At 29.8% G+C, this 22703-nt stretch overlaps 2 protein-coding genes across 7 annotated transcripts in view; both read left to right on the forward strand.

The window, feature by feature from the left end:
* Mub (mushroom-body expressed) overlaps positions 1 to 22703 on the forward strand; it is a 312827-nt gene that overhangs the window by 130960 nt on the left and 159164 nt on the right. The window lies entirely within an intron of this gene.
* On the forward strand, positions 2769 to 3572 carry LOC135128891 (craniofacial development protein 2-like). The gene has a single exon (XM_064055968.1). It carries the CDS (start codon positions 2769 to 2771, stop codon positions 3570 to 3572), a length of 804 nt encoding a protein of 267 aa, XP_063912038.1.

The following is a 22703-nucleotide window of genomic DNA, read 5'->3' on the forward strand; positions in this document are numbered from 1 at the left end:
TTCATGAATCCGTGTGGAGTTTTCACCGTAGACATCCAGATTTTAACAATAAAATTAAAATTATGTAACAACAAAGGCACTGGGGCCACCGAGATTGTTTCATATTCTTAAAAAGAAGGCAGACGGAGGGGTCCTCGAGATTTTTCCGCACCCTTAAAGAAAAAAAGACAGATGAGGTCCTAAAATTGTTTCACATTCTTTAAAAACACAGACATTAGGGGCCTCCGAGTTTGTTTCACATCTTAAAGAAAAAAAGACAGTCGAGGGACGGAAATTGTTTCACATTTTTTTTAAATAAAGACGATAGGAGTCCTTGAGATTTTTTCGCATCCTTAAGGAATAAAAGACAGATGGGGTCCCAAAATTGTTTCACATTCTTTAAAAACAAAAATACTAGGGGCCTCCGAATTTGTTGTACATCCCTAAAGAAAAACAAGACAGAACGGGTCCCTGAGATTGTTTCACATTCTTAAAAAAGAGGCAGACGGGGTCCCGGTATTGTTTCACATTCTCTAAAATAAAGACAGAAGGGATCCCCGAGATTGTTTCACTTCCTTAAAGAAAAAAGACACATGGTTCACCGAAATTGTTTCACATTTTTTAAAAATAAAGACAAAGGGGTTCCTAAGATTTTTTCGCGTTCTTAAGGAAAAAAAAGGCAGATGGGGTCCCAAAATTGTTTTACATTCTTTAGAAACAAAAATACTAGGGGCCTTCGAGTTTGTTTCACATTCTTAAAGAAAAAAGGACAGAAGGGGACCCCGAGATTGTATCACATATGAAAGAAAAAACATATTAAAAAAAAATACCCTAGAGACCCCTAAATTCTTCCATATTATTTAAAAAACATTTAAAACAATTATCAGTTAATCTAATAATTTACAAAATAAAAAAAGGTTGACTAGGGTGACTAATTTTGCGTCCACATTTTGACACTAAAAAAGACACTAGGAGCCCCCGAGATTCTTCCACATTTTTGTTAATCAATTTATGCGATATAAACTGGTTTTGTCATTTTTATTCCAAAAACCGGAATACTTAAGAAAATCTTGCTTTATCGGATTATTTTGGCCAAAATCCAATTGGTATTTTGGGCAACACCATAGAACCTCAAATTTATGTATATCTTGGTTCAATGGTTCTATTATCAAAATAGTGAAGCAAAAGAAATCTGCTTGGAAAAAGTACAGTAAAACCAAATCTCCGGATGACTATCTGACATTTAAAACTTTGAGAACCCAGTTGAAATCTAAAATAAAAGATGCCTATAAATTGTGCAACGAATGAATTACTGTGTTAAGCTAGACCCTAAGAGGTTTTGGGCATTTATAAACTCGAAAAAAATCAGATCTTCTTCCACAGAATATCACTTACAAAGATTCAAACTTCTCCAATCACAAGGATATTGTTGATGCATTTGCTAATCACTTTGCCCAATCATTTACTGACAAAAATCCACCTGTTAATCTTAAGTGTACGACTATATAACGCCATTAAGAGCTTAAAACTCAAAATGACTAACGGACCTGATCAAATACCAGCTTTTGTGGTGAAAGATTGTGCAAATATGTTCACGATACCACTAACTATTATATTCAACCTTATTTTAAAGACATGTACTTTTCCTAATAAATGGAAGTACTCTAGAATTTGCCCTGTTTACAAAAAAGGAGAAAAATCAAATTTTGTCCCATCATATATCACAAATGATTTCCTCAACTCAGCATGGTTTTACCAAAGAACGCTCCACTGTGACAAATCTTCTTTCCATAACACAATTTTTAAGTGATTCATTGAACAACCAACGCCAAGTGGACGTTATTTATACTGATTTATCAAAGGCATTTGATAAAATTGACCATCGCATCCTAGTGCAAAAGTTGGAATGTTTTGGGTTTTTGGACTCATTAATTTCATTGCTAAATTCTTATTTAGACAGTCGACATTTATTTGTTAGAATAAATGGATTTAAATCAGAACTGTTCAAACAAAAGACAGGTGTTCCACAAGGTTGCGTATTGAGTCCCTTGCTTTTCATATGTATATTAATGACATTGTTGATGTCATAGATGTGCACTCCCTTCTCTTTGATGATGATCTGAAGATTTATACTGTAGTCAATTCATTTCATGATTCTCTTCGGCTTGAAAAATGTCTTGACAGCGTTTACAGATGGTGTTCGAATAACAATTTAATGATTAATAAAACTAAATGCTACGCCATGTCATTTACCAAAAAAGAAAACCCCATTACCAAAGACTGACCGAAAGATTAGAAAGAGTGGAGCAACACTTAGAAAAACTGGAAAAAGCAGAAAGGAGAAACAACATCTTAATCAAAGGAGGGAAAATACAAGGAAGCGAAATAACAGCAGAGGTTGAAGAACTCCTAAAAAATAAGGTAGGAATCCAAACTAAGATACAAGACGCAAGGTTAGTCAGCGAAAAATATGACATAGTAGTAGCAAAGATAGAGAACTGGGACACAAAAAGAGCAATCATGAAACAGAAGAGCAAATTAAAAGGATCAAAAACGTTTATTGAAGACGATTACACCAAACAAGAGAGCGAGATACAGAAGAAAATAAGAGGAATAGCAGCAGCAGAAAAAGGGAAAGGAGTCGAGGCAAAAGTTGGGTACAAAAAGATGATATGAGCAGGAGACGTCTGGCATTGGGACACTAAATTAGACAAATTACTGAAAGCACCGTCGCACCCCAAAGAAAATCCAAAAAACTAACAGAGGAAGAAATCACACACCGGAAAATAATGACGACGTATGCAAAGCTCATGGATGACCCGATAGGAATTACGAAAAGAAAGAAAAACCCGAAAATTAGAATAGGAACATGGAATGTTCGAGGAACATATAGCGAAAGAAAACTCAAACAAATAGTTCAAGAATTACAAAGGTATAATGTAGATGTAGCAGCTATACAAGAGACGAAACAAAAAGGCAAATTCATCACTGAAATAGACAACTACGTATCATTTAATAGCGGAATTGACAATAGAGAACTAGGAACAGGATTCATGGTGAAGAAGAGCCTGAAAGGAGCAGTAGTTACCTTCAAACCAATCTCAGAAAGAATGAGCTATATAAGATTGAGAAGTAAGTACAGGAAAATAAGCCTAGTGAATCTACATGCACCGACTGAAGAGAAAGATCTAGAAGTAAAAACAGAATATTACGAAGAACTAGAAAGAGAATATGTGAAAATACCAAAGCATGACATTAAAATGGTTATAGGAGACGCCAACGCAATGATAGGTAAAGAGAATTGCTACAAGCCAACAATCGGGAAAGAAAGCAAACACCAAAAAACGAATCAAAATGGAGAAAAACTGATAGAGTTTGCAGAAGAAAATAAAATGGTAGTCAAAAGCACCTTCTTTGCGCAGAAAGAGATCTACAAAGGCACATGGATGTCGCCTGACGGAAAAACGGTCAATCAAATAGACCACATACTGGTAGAAAGGAGAGATGCCCAACTAATAACCAGATTAAGAAGCTACAGGGGAGCAGAAGCGAATTCAGACCACTTTCTAGTAAGAGCAGACCTCAAACAATAAATACCGAAGAAAAAAGAAGGAAAGAAGACGCAACGTGATATAAATGTAAACAAACTTAAGGACAACAGGAATACGAACAAAAGATGAATGAGAGAATAAGATCAACAGAGCAAGACATACCTATAGAAGAGAGGTGGGAAGAACTACAAAAGAACATATGGAAGACCTCGGAAGAAGTACTAGGGTTCGACAAAAAAGACAACAAAAATAGAAACGAATGGTTTGACGAGGAATGTGGAAAAGCAATAGAAGCGGGGAGGTCAGCCAGACAGAAATATCTAAAATCAAAAAATGGGAAGAACCAAAAAGATTACCAAGAAAAAAGGAAAGAGTACAAGAAGATATGCAGAAATAAGAAACGAACAAAGATGGAAGAACAAATACGACAAATAGAAGAAAACTTCAACAAGAATGAAATAAGGAACTTCTACCAGGACGTGAAAAAAGAGAAAAGAGGCTATCAACCACGAGTAATATATTGTAAAGACAAGGACGGCAACCTGATAGGAGACGAATAAGCAAGAATAAAACGATGGGCAGAATACTTTGAAGAGCTGCTAAACGAACAGGATACACAGCAAGATACGAACGAAAGAGTGAACGACTCAGATGACCCAGATGAAACAATAGAAATTGACGAAGGAGAGATCAGAGAAACACTAAGGCAGATGAAAAACAACAAAAGTCCTGGTAGAAACGGAATAAAGGGAGAAATGCTAAAGTACGGAGGAGAAGCAGTAGCATCAGAGATACATCGACTAGTGCTAGAATGTTGGAAGGAAGGAAAAATGCCAGAACAATGGAGTGAAGCAGTACTTTGCCCGATATTTAAAAAAGGAGATATTACGAAATGCGAAAATTATCGCGGAATAGCGCTGCTAGACGTAACGTATAAAGTAATGGCGACTTGCATCAACCGAAGACTAAAGTAGCATATGGAAAAAATAGTAGGAGAATATCAAGTAGGGTTTAGGAAAAATCGATCTACTGTAGACCAGATATTGATATTGAAGCAACTACAAGAAGTACATTACGAACAGGGAATCAACTTATATCTGCTGTTCATAGACTTTAAAAAAGCCTATGACACGGTTAACAGGAAAGAACTGCTAGAAGCCATTCAAGAACTGGGTGTCCCAATAAAACTAATAAAACTGACAAAGATGACCCTGCAGAACACCAGAAACAGAGTCATGATAAATGGTCTGTTGTCAGAACCACTCCAAGTAAGAACAGGACTCCGGCAAGGAGATCCAATATCAACTACCCTGTTCAATCTAGTACTCGAAGCAATAATAAGGAGAAGTGGCATCCACAGAACGAGCACGATATACGAAAAAGGACACCAAAATATAGCCTTTGCAAATGACGTGACATGTATAACGAGAACAGAAGCAGAAATGAAGAAAATGACAAAAAATCTAATCAGAGAAGCGAAACGAATGGGATTAGTGATCAACCAAGAGAAAACGAAGTTTATGAAGATGGAAACAAAACAAACCCCAGCAAAACCACTGAAAGTAACTACAGAAGAAGGAACAACATACGAATTCGAAGAACTAAATAGGTTTAAATATCTAGGAGTAGTAATTACAAACAAAAACGAAATGAACGAAGAGATAGAAGAACGGATCGCGAAAGCAAACAAGAGTGTAGGAAGATTAAACAGATTTCTGAGGAGTAAGAATGTAACACGACGAACAAAGAAACAAGTATATAAGACAATAGTAAGACCTACAGTCCTGTACGCTAGTGAAACATGGACGCTAACGAACGAAAAGGAACAAAAGTTGGAAGTATGGGAACGCGAGATACTACGAAAGATATATGGAGGTATAAAAGAACTAGACTAATGGAGAAGAAGAACAAACCGAGAGATCGAGGAAATATATATACGGAGAACCAACAATCACGAAGATAATCAGAGCACAGAGACTAAGATGGCTAGGCCACGTCGGAAGAGCACCAGAGTAAAGGATAATTGGGAAAGTATTAGACCGCCTAAAAGGAGGAAAGAAAAAGAGAGGAAGGCCAAAACTGAAGTGGATAGACGATGTTCGAAAAGATCTTCAAAACTTAGGCATTGAAGATTGGAGATCCAAAGCAGCCGACAGGAACAAATGGAAAATTATTGCTAAAAAAGCCCAGGACCTTTAAGGCCTGCAGAGCTGAATTATATATGTCTTAATAATAGCAGTGTTTACTGAACCGTCTTGCCATGTCTTTTTGCATATGCTACCATTACTTAATACCCACGTTTCACCAAGAAAAGGAGGTTCATATAATTTTTTTCCTTTGTGTTGGTGGTATGAATTTAACTGAAGACCATTATATCAAAAATAATCTGTTACTATTTTTCTTAAATTTGAAACCAATTATCTTATCCAGTTAAGGATCTAAGACCAGAAAAAGTTTGACTTGTTTTTTACACTTTTGAACTTCGTTTTACGAAAACCCAACACGAACTAATTGATGCAGGAAGCGAACACGAAAAGAAAGTTGTAGGAGGGCTTGGTGTATCAAAGCTCTTCCTAAAAAAACAAGTAACAACTTGTGTTTACTTATTTTAAAACCTACCTACTGAAGAAAATTTGTTCTGTGATGGTTTACGCAGAAAAATAGGTTTTATAATACTAATTTTAAGGGGACTACGACTTTAAACCTGAGCGATGAAATTTTTGAAGTTACACATACAAGAGCATTCAGTTTCTCACGAGCTTTGCAGCCCTTTTTCCCTCCTAATAGAACTTAATAACATTCTCGCTCCGACATATACGTATATATCATAAAGGTGGGTGTGAGAATACCTCCCGGAAATTCTCGTCGTCGATTTTTCTCCTCGAACGAATCTCGCGATGCACCCCTGCAACAATTTTATTGCATTACTATGTTGCATATTTTCCAATTCTGACGTCAACAATTCTGTTGCAGGTAAATCGTCAATGTGGAGGTCCGTTGGCCCGGAATGGAATGCATGCCATTGCCTAGTATGTATGTATGTATGTAGCCGTATTAAGCTCGCATGCTGGCGTATAATTCGTCCGCCGACAATTCCCCGAGTGCAGGAGGTTCATTGGAACGATATTAAATTTGCACGTAGCCGACATCTCGACGGACGACCGATAAAAACGAGCTCAAACAATGTAACGAAAATGGGAATTCCTTGGGGAAAATTGAAAATCTGCGAAGAATCGTGACCGATAAGAATCTGTCATTTCCCGGAGTGTCGCCAACTAACAAATAACCGGCCGTTTCATTTACGAATCGATCCCTCGCGCCGAAATGTCTGCGATATTAGAAGAAACATGATTATTATTCTGTTAGGCAAGCGCACATTTAGTTCGGTTATCGGCCGTTCGTCGCTGCGGGTTATTGATTTATGCGAGTCCGATACGAATGACTTCCGCACGGCCGCTTGTTTCCTCCCCCGTCGCTACATTAACTCCTTCCAAGGATTATTCGGCCCCCGAGAGACACCGCCGCCGACGCCGCCGACCTTACTTATTACGCGCTTAAAAAGTCTGCGTGCACGCGCCACCTCCAGACCGACATTCGGAAACGTAAAACGTTGATGTTAAGTACGCAGAGGGTGCTAAAGTAGGCTAACTTGTGGGTCGACGGGGTATTGCGGCGGAGGGTAATTTTACTAGGGGTGTAGTTTCGGATAAATTACTAATAGGCAGAACGACCGGGAAGTCTGCGGAAACCCGCGCATTTTTTTGTTTAAGGGGTTGGGATCGCTTCCCTTACATATTACTAAATTATTTACTCTTCTTGTTGTTGTTATTATAATTCATAAACTACTTGAGAAAAATTCGGGTCAATTTATTTTGAAATTTGATCGCTTTTGAATGTAGCCTTTGTTGGTTTTCTTCGTTCGTAATTAACACGCTAACAATACCTTCATGAAATTTTTTTACGTGTTTTTGAAACAATAGAATTTTTATAAAACGAAATTAATGCCGTTTTTCTTTTACTAAAAATATTGTTTAACGTATGTAAATTCAATCTTTGGGTGTGTCTGAACGTAATTATTTTTTATATAATAATGTTATTGTTTATATGGTTTTTTACTATGTGTTTGTCTGGATGGTATCTGTGTCGATGTTTTTTAGACACGTAATGGACGGATCGTTGTCAAATTTTGTATGTATATTAGGAATATCATGTTATTTTAACAAAATAAAATTCGTGAAATCTATTCTTATAATTTTTCGAAAAATCTGGATTTATCACCTTCGACCAGTTTTTTGATATCACGATTCTTCGTTTTTTCATTTTTCTCATTTTCCGATTTTTCCAACTTTCAATGCCTCGGTTTCATAATTTTTCGTTTTTTCAACTTTAAGTATTTCAATTTTTCAATTTCTCATCTTCCAAATTTTTTAATTTTTCGTCTCTTCAGTTTTTAAAGTCTTCGATTTTCATTTTTCTTTTTAAATTTTTCCTTTTTTAATTTCTTCCATTTTCCAACTTTTCCATTTTTCAATGTTTCATAATTTTTCGCTTTTTCAACTTTAGTTATTCAATTTTTCAATTTTTCAATTTTTCAGCTTCCAAATTTCCGTTTCTTCAGTTTTTAAAGTTCTTGATATTTATTTTTCTTTTTCCTGATTTTCTAATTTTCATTTTCTCTACTTTATAACGAGTCTCCAAATTTTAAATATTTTAATTTTGCAATTTTTGGATTTCCAGCTATCCGATTTTCAATTTCTTTAATTTTCAATATATATTCTGTTTTTTCGAATTTTTACTTTTTCGATTTTTAAGCTTCTCAATTTTAATTTTTTCGATTTTGGAATTTTTCGTCTCTTCAAACTCTTGATTTCCAATTTTTAAGTTTTTAAAAGTTGTCATTTTATAATTTTTCATTTTTTCATTTATGATTTTTTAATTTTATAATTTTGCAATTTTTCCTTTTTTTGATTCGAAAAGTTGAAAAATCGAAAAACTGAAAAAGTGAAAAATTGCAAAATCCAAAAAGTGGAGAATTGAAAAACTGAAAATCGAAGAACTGAAGGGACAAAAAATTGGAAAATTAATAATTGAGAAACTTAGAAATCGAAAAAATTAATTAATAGAAAATTTGAAAAGAAGGAAAAACGAATCAAATCGAAAAATTGAAAAACTCAAAATCGAAAAATTGAAAAGCTGAATCGAGAAACTGAAAAAATAAAACTTGAAAAATTGAATAGTCGAATAAATGAAAAAGTTTAAAAATCCAATAACTGAAAAATGTAAAAATTAAAAAACACTGAAAAACCAACATATTTAAAAAATTATTATTACGTATTTAAAATGAAAACTAGAAAAATTTCAAATCGAAGATTGAAAAACGAAAAATTGAAAACTCTGGAAACTGAGAAATATAAAACTGAAAACCGAAAAATTCAAAAAAATCCAAAAACTCAATAATTTCACATCGAAAAAATTGCAAAATATTAAAATCAGAACATTGAAAATCCTAAAAATTAAAAAAATTAAGGAAATAAAAAAACCTAAACGAAAAACTGCAAATCGAAAAGTTGAAGATATGAAAAATAACAAAACTCGAAACATTGAAAAACTAAAAATTGAAAACTCGTAAAATTAAAAAGACAATTGAAAAAACAAAAAATGATAAAATCGGAACATTGAAAAATCTATAAAAAAAGTAAAAATAAAGCAATGAAATTAAAAGTTGAAAGATTGAAAAAATGAAAAAGTTTTAAAATCCAATATTTGAAAAACTGAATATTTTAAAAATTATTATTACCACATATTGGAAATGAAAATTAGAAAAATTGCAAATCATAGTAGTTTGCCCAAAGTTTTATTTCATGCTGATAAAAAGGCTGACAATCTTTCTGACATTTGTAATCTTTTTGCTGAATATTTTAAATCTGTATACAGTCATTCTGACAACCTAGTAAATTTCCCATCTGGTAATACAAAAGCCTGTCCATCCATTGATGCACAAATTAATGAACTAGAGATATCTGTTGAGGAGATTACCAAAGGTATATCAAATCTTGACCTAAATTGGAGTCCTGGTTCCGATGGCATTCCTCCCGCATTTGTGAAGATGTGCGCGTTCTCGCTATCTTTTCCCCTAAAAATTATCTTCAATAAGTCGTTACATTTAGGTATTTTTCCTGAAGCCTGGAAAATCTCCGATGTAGTACCAATTCACAAAAGCGGAAGTAAAAGTCAAGTGAACAATTATAGAGGTATTAGTATATTGCCTGCCTTATCTAAATTATTTGATTCTATCGTTACCGATAGGTTATACTCTTGTATTAAAGGTACAATAATAAAGGAACAACATGGTTTCATGGCTGGTAAATCCACTAATACTAACCTCACAATCTTTACGGATTACTTGTTCAAAAATGTTGAAAATGGTTACGCAGTTGACTGTATTTACACAGATATAAAAAAAGCTTTTGATAGGGTCAATATTCAGCTATTAGTCAATAAATTAAATAACTTAGGTATACGTAACCCCATATTATCTTGGATAAACTCGTATCTGACAGGTCGCTTGCAAAGAGTAAAAATATCCAATAATAGATCATGTTTTATTGAAGTAACTTCTGGAGTGCCACAAGGATCACATATCGGTCCGCTACTATTTTTGGTTTTTATTAATGACGTAAACTCGGTTTTTAAACATTGTAGATTTTTACTTTTCGCAGATGACTTGAAACTTTTTTGTCGTATTCGTAACTCAACTGATGTTATATTACTTCAAGAGGACCTTGGGAAATTTGTAGAATGGTGTGATTCTAATAAATTGGAATTAAATATTGAGAAATGTAAAGCCATTAGATTTTCGTCGAAAAAATTATTAGATCCTCCAACATATTTTATAAAAGATCGGAAACTAGAAACTACCCTTTCAGTAAATGACTTAGGCGTAACGTTTTCCTCCAAATTGGACTTCAATATCCATATTGACAATATTGCCAATAAAGCAAATAAATTGCTCGGTTTTCTTATTCGACAGGGCACTATCTTTTATAATCTTAGGACCTTTATAATTTTGTATTGCTCTCTTGTGCGCTCCGTGTTAGAATATTGCACAGTAATTTGGTCTCCTTATCATTTAGTTAAGATCCAAAGACTTGAGAAGATACAGAGTCGTTTTATAAAATTTTTATGTTTTAAATTTAATGTTGACTTTAAATCAAACAACTACGTCAATCTCCTACAATTCTTTGGTTTGGCTATTTTAGAATCTCGTAGAACTTATTTCGACCTCTATTTTATGTTCAAGATTTTAAATAATATGTGTAATTGTACCAATCTTTGTTCTTTGTTTAATTTTCATGTTCCAGCTCGGAACGTCAGAAACCCGATTCTATTTGATGTGCCATTTCATCGCACAAATTATTCATCAAACTCTGTCGTTCCTAGACTGTCGAACTTAGCAAATAAATACCGCCGTGACATTAGCCTTTTTAATGTGTCTAGTTTTGTATTTAAACGCTCAGTGCGTATAGCACTGAAAATGTAACTACGTACATGTTGTGTAATGGTGAATCCGTTAATAAATCAATTATTATTATTATTATTATTATAAGTTGAAGAAACGAAAAATACAAAAAATCATAAAACTGAAAAACTTAAACTTGAAAACCTAAAAATTACAATTCTAAAAATTAAAACAATCCAAAAATTGAAAAAGTTTACATTTAAATAAAGAAAAATAATAAAATCAGGGTATTGAAAAACCAAAAATCGAAAAAATAAAAAGCCGAAACGGAAAACTGCAGATCGAAAAAGTGAAAACCTGAAACACCGAAAAATCGAAAAGTTGAAAACCAAAAAATTCCAAACTGAAGAGTTGAAAAAATGCAAAAACTGATGAATTTCACAAAAGAAAAACCGAAAAATTGAAAAAATAAAGAAAATAAAAAACCGGAACAAAAATTGCAAAATAAAAAGTTGAAGATATGAAAAACAATAAAAATCGAAAAACTGAAAAATTAAAAATTGAAAATTACTGAAATTGTACATCGAAAAAGTACAAAATCTAAGAACTGAAACATCCAAAAATTGAAAAATCGAAAAACTGGAAAATTTTTATAACGAAAATTTGAAGAGTTGCATTTTGTAAAAAATTAAGACAAAAAAAAAATTAAAAAATTCAAAAATTGCAGAAACAAAAAATTGAAAAATCTTAATTGTAGAAACAAAAAGTTGTAAAATCTGAACACTGAATAAGCGAAAAATAGTAAAACTAAAGTAACTAAAAATTGAAAAGTCGAATAAATGAAAAGGTTTCAAAATCCAATATTTGAAAAATGGAAAAATCCTAAAATCATAACATTGAAAAAGTGAAATATTTTAAAAATTATTGTGTATTATATATTGAAAATGAAAATAGAAAAATTGCAAATCATAAGTTCAAGAAACGAAAAATAGAAAATCATCTGACTGAAAAACCTAAAATTGAAAAAATCAAAAAATAAAAAAATGTAAAATTTAAAAAATCGAAAAATTGGAAACATAAAAATTACAATAATTCTAAAAATTAAAACAATTCAAAAATTGAACGTTTTAAATTGAAATAAAGAAAAATAATAAAACCAGAATATTGAAAAACCAAAAAATCGAAATAATTAAAGCCGAAACGAAAAATTGCAAATCGAAAAATTGAAAACATGAAACACCGAAAAATCGAAAAGTTGAAAACCGAAAAATTTCAATTTGAAGAGTTGAAAAATGCAAAAACTGATAAATTTCACATTGAATAAAAAGAAAAATCAGAACATTGAGAAACAGAAAAATTGAAAAAATAAAGTGGAAGATGTGAAAAATAAGAAAAAACGAAAAATTGAAAACTCCTGAAACCGTACATCGAAAAAAAACTGAAACATTTTATAACGAAAACTTGAAGAGTTGCATTTCGTAAAGTTAAAAAGACAAAAAAAAAAATAAAAATTCAATAATAGCAAAAACAAAAAATTGTAAAATCAGAACACTGAAAAATTGAAAAATAGTAAAAGTAAAGCAATTCAAAATTGAAAAATCGAATAAATGAAAAAGTTTCAAAATCCAATATTTGAAAAATGGAAAAATACTAAAATCATAACATTGAAAAAGTGAAATATTTTAAAAATTATTATTATTATTATTATATATTGAAAATGAAAATTAGAAAAATTGCAAATCATGTTAAATAAACAAAAAATAGAAAAATCATAAAATTGAAAAACCTAAAACTGAAAAAACGAAAAATAAAAAAATGTAAAATTTGAAGGAATCTAAAAATTGAAACCTAAAAATTACAATTCGGAAAATAAAAAAAAATCAAAAATTGAAAAATTTTACATTGAATTAAAAAAAAAATTGTAAAATCAAAATATCGAAAAACCGAACAATTGAAAAAATAGATAAAACAAAAAACCGAAACGAAAAATTACAAATAGAAAAATTGAAAACGTGAAACACTGAAAAATCGAAACATTGAAAATCGAAAAATTCTAATTCTAAAGTTGAAAAATGAAAAATTCGTAAATTTCAAATTAAATAAAAAAGAAAAATCGAAACATTGAAAGACCGAAATATTTAGAAAAATGTAGAAAAGAAAAAACCGAAACAAAAAATTGCAAATCGAAAAATTATGGACATGAAAAATTAAAAAATCGGAACATTGAAATCTCCAAAAGTTGGAAAATCGAAAAATTGAAATGTTTCAAAAATGATAACTCAAAGAGTTGGATACCGTCGAATTGAAGAAACAAAAAAAATTAAAAACAAAATTAAAGAAACCAAAAATTGAAATTTGAAAAACCAAAACTTATAAAACACGAACATTAAAAAATCAAAAAATTGAAAACTCGAGAAATTTGAAATCGAAGAATTGTAATAAAATCTAATAAATTGAAAATACAAAAAAAATTAAAAATTGAAAAAGTGCAATTCGAAATAAAGAAAATAAAAAGCCACAACGAAAAATTGTAAATCGAAAAATTGAAAACTCAAATCGAAAAACCGGAAAATTCTAGTTCAAACACGTTCCCGCTTTTTGCGCCACTGGTTTTTACTTTATAGAGGTTACCAGAAAACAAAAATCGTAAACAATTTTCTTCTGTAGAAATAATCTTCAATCATTTTTTTTTAATCAAAATTCTGGCTTAGTCATAGAAGTCATTTCATAAGTTTTTTGATCTGAAAAGTAAAATAAAAATTCTCCATTTCAGCTAAAATTATTATTTTTTACTGACCTCATTTCATACTCTCTTGTTTCAAAAAACAGTCGACCATTTTTCTAAACAAACAGCAAATAAAAGACATGAAACTGCTTTCAGTATAAAATTGTAGAAGTTCGGAAAACTATTTTCTCGTCATTATGAAGGAACAGAACTGCCATCACAAACAAACTTTAACTAGTTTAAACAAGTTTTGTTTACCTGGTGTGCTCTCTGATGTATTTTATTCTCCAACTTCTTTGAAATCGTTATTGACAACTTCGAATAAATTGTTCGTATGTCGAAAATCCATACATATTTTGGTAACTAATAATAATAGCATGACAGTCGATACATTAAATCAAATTAAATTTTGGCAAAAACGTTCGCGGACGTTAAATTATTAACCCCGTAATTTAAAATTTATAAATGAAAACCCTGTTTAATGCATGTTAGATCGATAAAACATAAAGTAACTTTGACCTTCCAGCTCCCGCAGGGTGCTTTAAATTTCAATACTGTGTAACAAAAAAATAATTTATAAGGCGCCAAAATCACGAAACCCGGACTTTCTGTTTCGGAAATGTCAAGTTTTGAATAACACACGCCACTATTTAGCAAAACGGGATTCTAAAACCACGAAATTGAATTTTACCTGGCGCATAATTTCTTATTTAATTCAGTGAAGTTTTACCCGAGCGAGGTTTTAATTGATTGAAAACATTTTTCATTGTTTTATGACGCATGTCGAACGAATTTCGAATATGCTCGCCACTTCAACCGAGTGTTTTACATCCATTTGTGTAATAATTAATTTACATTCTCGAATCCATTTTTCATCATTAATCTCCCTGCCAGAACCATATTGTTTTTAACATGTTTTTACCAAGCAAAAATAACAGTGATTAACATTTGTTTGATGCAACAACATTCTGTTCTTTTATGCGGTCCATTTTGGCTGCGGATTTCGCCGTAATGCGTAATAGCGCCTGCATAATAGTTCGAGCTTTCATTTTACATAAAGCTTAAAGCGGCGATAACGCTTTTTAAACAGATAATTGCCCGTTGGCTACTTTTTCATGATTTCGAACGTGACGTGTGTGGGTAAACTTTGCTCTATTGAAATGAAACGTGATTGAAGATTCTCTAAGAATTTGTAATTGTTGTCAAATTCAGAGAACGTTAAATTAATGGAAATAATTATTGCAAAAAACGGTTAGTTCGTGCTCTAGCTCCGGATCGTCCGTTATTTTCTAACGATCGATTAGTGGCAGGTGTAATATTTTAGGTTCTGATTAATGGTCTTTCCAAATTGCACTATTCTTTCATGTGAAAGCTTCCCACTGGTGAACGACAGTTTCAGCGTAAACTGAAGTGACACGTTTCAGATTTTCTTTTTGAATAGATTGATCGTCCCAACAAATTTGTTCGAAGGTTTTATTTCTTGAGTTATTTTGTCTGTTAGTGTGATTAAAAATTGGTACAGATTAATTTGTGTTCTAGTTTTTTTTCACTTTATTTTGGGTCTTGATTATATGGAGATCTAATGTTCATTGTACCTTGTCTTCTCGTCCAAACACTCGTTTTTTACTAACTAGGTAAACTATAAAAATGTGCATATTTTCAATTTTAGTTTAAAGATTGTGATCATTAATGGCTCTGGAATTAAAACATCCTGAAGAGCGGGGAGGCGGAGCTTAATTGCAAAATCGATGTTATTCTAAAACATTCGTCGATTGTTCGATATTTTGGTATTGGGATTTTTCGACTCCTCGATTTTTTGATTTTTAAATTTTTCACTTTTTCAATTTTTGACGTTTCAATTTCTCAAATTGTCGATTAATTGTTTTTTAATTTCCCATTTATCGATTTCTCGACTTTCCAATTTTTCGTTTTTTCTTTATTTTTCGACCTTTAATTCTTGATTCTTAAATTTTTCTTCCATTTTTTAATTTTTCGATATTTCAGTTTTGGGATTTTGCAATATTTCGGTTCATCAATTTTCCGTATTTTCTCATTCCCGATTTTTAACTTTTTCGATTTTTCAGTTTTTCGATTTTTAAATTGTTTGATATTTCGATTTCTCGTTTAATTTTCAAAATTTTACATTTTTCGATTTTTCAATTCTTCGAATTTTTAAATTTTAGATTTTGCGGTTTTTTAATGTTTCGAGTTTTTGATCTTTCGTATTCCAGATTTGAGATTTTTCAGAATTTTTATTCCTCAATTTCTCGATTTTTAATTTTTCATTTACTCAATCTCTCAATATTGCAATGTTCGGATGTTTCATTTTACAATTGGTCAATTTTTCGACTCATCAATTTTTTGATTTTTTAATTTTCAATTTTTCAGTTTTTGATGTTTCTAAATTTCCAGATTTCCCAAAGTTTCGATTAATTGTTTTTTTTATTTTTCCATTTCTCGATTTCCCAATTTCAATGTTTCGATTTATCAGTTACTCGATTCCTCAAATTTTTGATTTCTCGATTTCTTCATTTTGTGATTTTTCAGTCTTCCGACTCTTTAATTTTTTATGTTTAAAATTCTCAATTTTCGACGTTTCTAAATTTTCAGTATTTTGATTTCTCAAGTTCTCGATTAATTGTTTTTCTTTGATTTTCCCAGTTAGCGATTACCCAACTTTTCAATGTTTCTATTTATCAGTTTCGCCATTCCCCATTTTTTCGATTTGTCAATTTTTGGATTTTTTAAATTTTTGAGGTTTCGATTTTCAATTTTTGACACTTAATTTTTTTGCCATTTTTGAATTTTTCGATATTTCTGTTTTGGGTTATTTTAGTTTTCATTTATCGATTTATCAATATTTCCGTTTTTAGATTTTCAATTTTTCGACATTTTAGTGTTGGAATTTTTCCATTTTGTTAATCTTCAGTTTTTCAATTCTTCAATTTTTCGATTTTTCAATTTCTTGATTTTTCAATTTTCCAATTTCTGTATTTGCGATATTCAGTATTCGGATTTTTCGATTTCTCGATTCTTCCGTTTCTCGGTTTTTCATATTTTAGATTTCTGGAATTATCCATTTCGCGATTTCTCCATTTTCCGATGTTTCAGTTTTACGCTTTTTCCATTTTTCGACTCAATTATTTGATTTTTAATATTTAAAATTTTTCGAAATTTGACGTTTCCAAAGTTTTCATTTTTCGATTTCTTAATATCTCGTTTAATTGATTTTTTGATTTCTCCATTTTTCGATTTTTCAGTTTCTCAATTTTTCAGTTTTTCGAATTTTCAATTTTTAGATATTTAAGTTTGGTTTTTCAATTTTGAAATTTTTCGACTTCGATTTTCCGACTTTTCGATTTCTCGATTTTTCAATTCTTCAGTTCATAAATTTTTCTTCCATTTTTCAATTTTTCGATATTTTGCACATAATTCTTACCTCAGATTCACCATGTGATATTTTAAGTATTTTGTTAATGAAAAAAGACTATATTTATATCTTAAGAAAAAAAAGGCAAAAATTAAGACCCACTCATCCCCTCCAACCTCAATGCTGATCAATTTTTCATTCGTTATCAGAGCGGGAGGCGGAGCTTAATTGCAAAATCCATATTACTCTAAAACATTCGTCGATTGTTCGATATTTTGGTATTGGGATTTTTCGACTCTTCGCTTTTTGATTTTTAAATTTCTCATTTTTTCAATTATTGACGTTTCAATTTCTCAATTGTCAATTAATTCTTTCTTTAATTTCCCATTTATCGATTTCTCGACTTTCCAATTTTTCCTTTTTTTTATTTTTCGACCTTTAATTCTTGATTCTTAAATTTTTCTTCCATTTTTTAATTTTTCGATATTTCAGTTTTGGAATTTTGCAATATTTCGGTTCATCAATTTTCCGTATTTTCTCTTTCCCGATTTTTAACTTATTCGATTTTTCAGTTTTTCGATTTTTAAATTGTTTGATATTTCGATTTCTCGTTTAATTTTCAAAATTTTACATTTTTCGATTTTTCAATTTTTCAATTCTTCGAATTTTAGATTTTGCAGTTTTTTAATGTTTCGATTTTTTTATCTTTCGTATTCCAGTTTTGAGATTTTTCAGAATTTTTATTCTTCAATTTCTCGATTTTTAATTTTTCATTTACTCAATCTCTCAATATTGCAATGTTCGGATGTTTCAGTTTTACAATTGTTCAATTTTTCGACTCTTCAATTTTTTGATTTTTAAATTTTCAATTTTTCAGTTTTTGACGTTTCTAAATTTCCAGTTATTTGATTTCTCAAAGTTTCGATTAATTGTTTTTTTTTTTATTTTTCCATTTCTCGATTTCCCAACTTTTCAATGTTTCGATTTATCAGTTACTCGATTCTTCAAATTTTTGATTTCTCGATTTCTTCATTTTGTGATTTTTCAATCTTCCGACTCTAATTTTTTTATGTTTAAGATTCTCAATTTTTCGGTTTTCGACGTTTCTAAATTCTCAGTATTTTGATTTCTCAAGTTCTCGATTAATTGTTTTCTTTGATTTTCCCAGTTCCCGATTACCCAACTTTTCAATGTTTCTATTTATCAGTTTCTCCATTCCTCATTTTTTCGATTTGTGAATTTTTGGATTTTTTAAATTTTTGAGGTTTCGATTTTCAATTTATGACACTTAATTTTTTTGCCATTTTTGAATTTTTCGATATTTCTGTTTTGGGTTATTTTAGTTTTCATTTCTCGATTTATCAATATTTCCGTTTTTAGATTTTCAATTTTTCGACATTTTAGTGTTGGAATTTTTCGATTTTTTTAATCTTCAGTTTTTCAATTCTTCAATTTTTCGATTTTTCAGTTTTTGATTTTTAAATTGTTTGATATTTCGATTTCTCGTTTAATTTTCAAAATTTTACATTTTTCGATTTTTCGATTTTTCAATTCTTCGAATTTTAGATTTTGCAGTTTTTTAATGTTTCGATTTTTTGATCTTTCGTATTCCAGTTTTGAGATTTTTCAGGATTTTTATTCTTCAATTTCTCGATTTTTCAATTTCTTAGTCTTTCTATTTTTCAATTTCTCGATTTTTAATTTTTCATTTACTCAATCTCTCAATATTGCAATGTTCGGATGTTTCAGTTTTACAATTGTTCAATTTTTCGACTCTTCAATTTTTTGATTTTTAAATTTTCAATTTTTCAGTTTTTGACGTTTCTAAATTTCCAGTTATTTGATTTCTCAAAGTTTCGATTAATTTTTTTTTTATTTTTGCATTTCTCGATTTCCCAACTTTTCAATGTTTCGATTTATAAGTTACTCGATTCTTCAAATTTTTGATTTCTCGATTTGGTCATTTTGTGATTTTTCAATCTTCCGACTCTTTAATTTTTTTATGTTTAAAATTCTCAATTTTTCGGTTTTCGACGATTTTAAATTTTCAGTATTTTGATTTTCCAAGTTTTCGATTAATTGTTTTTCTTTGATTTTCCCAGTTCCCGATTACCCAACTTTTCAGTGTTTCTATCTATCAGTTTCTCTATTCCCCATTTTTGCGATTTGTCAATTTTTGGATTTTTAAAATTTTTGAGGTTTCGATTTTCAATTTTTGACACTTAATTTTTTTGTCATTTTTGAATTTTTTTATATTTCTGTTTTGGGTATTTTAGTTTGCATTTCTCGGTTTATCAATATTTCCGTTTTTAGATTTTCAATTTTTCGACATTTTAGTGTTGGAATTGTTCGATTTTTTTAATCTTCAGTTTTTCAATTCTTCAATTTTTCGATTTTTCAGTTTTTTGATTTTTAAATTGTTTGATATTTCGATTTCTCGTTTAATTTTCAAAATTTTACATTTTTCGATTTTTCAATTCTTCGAATTTAAGATTTTGCAGTTTTTTAATGTTTCGATTTTTTGATCTTTCGTATTCCAGTTTTGAGATTTTTCAGAATTTTTATTCTTCCATTTCTCGATTTTTCAATTTCTTAGTCTTTCTATTTTTCAATGTCTCGATTTTTAATTTTTCATTTAGTCAATCTCTCAATATTGCAATGTTCGGATGTTTCAGTTTTACAGTTGTTCAATTTTTCGACTCTTCAATTTTTTGATTTTTAAATTTTTAATTTTTCAGTTTTTGACGTTTCTAAATTTCCAGTTATTTGATTTCTCAAAGTTTCGATTAATTGTTTTTTTCTATTTTTCCATTTCTCGATTTCCCAACTTTTCAATGTTTCGATTTATCAGTTACTCGATTCTTCAAATTTTTGATTTCTCGATTTCTTCATTTTGTGATTTTTCAATCTTCCGACTCTTTAATTTTTTTATGTTTAAAATTCTCAATTTTTCGGTTTTCGACGTTTCTAAATTTTCAGTATTTTGATTTCTCAAGTTCTCGATTAATTGTTTTCTCTGATTCTCCCAGTTCCCGATTACCCAACTTTTCAATGTTTCTATTTATCAGTTTCTCCATTCCTCATTTTTTCGATTTGTCAATATTTGGATTTTTTAAATTTTTGAGGTTTCGATTTCCAATTTTTGACACTTAATTTTTTTGCCATTTTTGAATTTTTCGATATTTCTGTTTTGGGTTATTTTAGTTTTCATTTCTCGATTTATCAATATTTCCGTTTTAAGATTTTCAATTTTTCGACATTTTAGTGTTGGAATTTTTCGATTTTTTTAATCTTCAGTTTTTCAATTCTTCAATTTTTCGATTTTTCAGTTTTTGATTTTTAAATTGTTTGATATTTCAATTTCTCGTTTAATTTTCAAAATTTTACATTTTTCATTTTTCAATTGTTCAATTCTTCGAATTTTAGATTTTGCAGTTTTTTAATGTTTCGATTTTTTGATCTTTCGTATATCAGTTTTGAGATTTTTTAGAATTTTTATTCTTCAATTTCTCGATTTTTCAATTTCTTAGCCTTTCTATTTTTCAATTTCTCGATTTTTAATTTTTCATTTACTCAATCTCTCAATATTGCAATGTTCGGATGTTTCAGTTTTACAATTGTTCAATTTTTTGACTCTTCAATTTTTTTATTTTTAAATTTTCAATTTTTCAGTTTTTGACGTTTCTAAATTTCCAGTTATTTGATTTCTCAAAGTTTCGATTAACTGTTTTTTTTTTTATTTTTCCATTTCTCGATTTCCCAACTTTTCAATGTTTCGATTTATCAGTTACTCGATTCTTCAAATTTTTGATTTCTCGATTTCTTCATTTTGTGATTTTTCAATCTTCCGACTCTTTAATTTTTTTATGTTTAAAATTCTCAATTTTTCGGTTTTCGACGTTTTTAAATTTTCAGTATTTTGATTTCTCAAGTTCTCGATTAATTGTTTTTCTTTGATTTTCCCAGTTCCCGATTACCCAACTTTTCAATGTTTCTATTTATCAGTTTCTCCATTCCTCATTTTTTCGATTTGTCAATTGTTGGATTTTTTAAATTTTTGAGGTTTCGATTTTCAATTTTTGACACTTAATTTTTTTGCCATTTTTGAATTTTTCGATATTTCTGTTTTGGGTTATTGTAGTTTTCATTTTTCGATTTATCAATATTTCCGTTTTTAGATTTTCAATTTTTCGACATTTTAGTGTTGGAATTTTTCGATTTTTTTAATCTCCAGTTTTTCAATTCTTCAATTTTTCGATTTTTCAATTTCCCAATTTCTGTATTTGCAATTTTGCGATATTCAGTATTCGGATTTTTCGATTTTTCGATTCTCGAGTTTCTCGGTTTTTCATATTTTAGATTTCTGGAATTATCCATTTCGCGATTTCTCCATTTTCCGATGTTTCAGTTTTACGCTTTTTCCATTTTTCGACTCAATTATTTGATTTCTAAAATTTAAAATTTTTCGATATTTGACGTTTCCAAAGTTTTCATTTTTCGATTTCTTAATATCTCGTTTAATTGATTTTTTGATTTTTCCATTTTTCGATTTTTCAGTTTTTCAATTCTTCAGTTTTTCGAATTTTCTATGTTTAGATATTTAAGTTTGGTTTTTCAATTTTGAAATTTTTCGACTTCGATTTTCCGACTTTTCGATTTCTCGATTTTTCAATTATTCGGTTCTTAAATTTTTCTTCCATTTTTTAATTTTTCGATATTTTGCACATAATTCTTACCTCAGATTCACCATGTGATATTTTAAGTATTTTGTTAAAGAAAAAAGACTATATTTATATCTTAAGAAAAAAAAAGGCAAAAATTAAGACCCACTCATCCCCTCCAACCTCAATGCTGATCAATTTTTCATTCGTTATCAGAGCGGGGGGCGGAGCTTAATTGCAAAATCGATATTACTCTAAAACATTCGTCGATTGTTCGATATTTTTTCAATTTTTGACGTTGCAATTTCTCAAATTGTCGATTATAATTGTTTCTTTAATTTCCCATTTATCGATTTCTCGACTTTCCAATTTTTCGTTTTTTTTTATTTTTCGAGTTTTAATTCTTGATTCTAAAATTTTTCTTCCATTTTTTAATTTTTCGAGATTTCAGTTTTGGGATTTTGCGATATTTCGGTTCATCAATTTTCCGTATTTTGTCTTTCCCGATTTTTAACTTTTTCGATTTTTAAATTGTTTAATATTTCGATTTCTCGTTTAATTTTCAAAATTTTACATTTTTCGAATTTTCGATTTTTCAATTCTTCGAATTTTAGATTTTGCAGTTTTTTAATGTTTCGATTTTTTGATCTTTCGTATTCCAGTTTTGAGATTTTTCAGAATTTTTATTCTTCAATTTCTCGATTTTTCAATTTCTTGATTTTTCAATTTTCCAATTTCTGTATTTGCAATTTTGCGATATTCAGTATTCGGATTTTGATGTTTCAGTTTTACGCTTTTCGATTTTTCGACTCAATTATTTGATTTTTAAAATTTTAAATTTTTCGATATTTGACGTTTCCAAAGTTTTCATTATTCGATTTCTTAATATCTCGTTTGACTGATTTTTTGATTTTTCCATTTTTCGATTTTTCAGTTTTTCAATTCTTCAGTTTTTCGA

Source organism: Zophobas morio, unplaced genomic scaffold, assembly GCF_036711695.1.
Source record: "Zophobas morio isolate AGI-343-1 ecotype UQ-CSIRO unplaced genomic scaffold, CSIRO_AGI_Zmor_V1 ptg000014l, whole genome shotgun sequence".
Lineage (NCBI taxonomy): Eukaryota > Metazoa > Arthropoda > Insecta > Coleoptera > Tenebrionidae > Zophobas > Zophobas morio.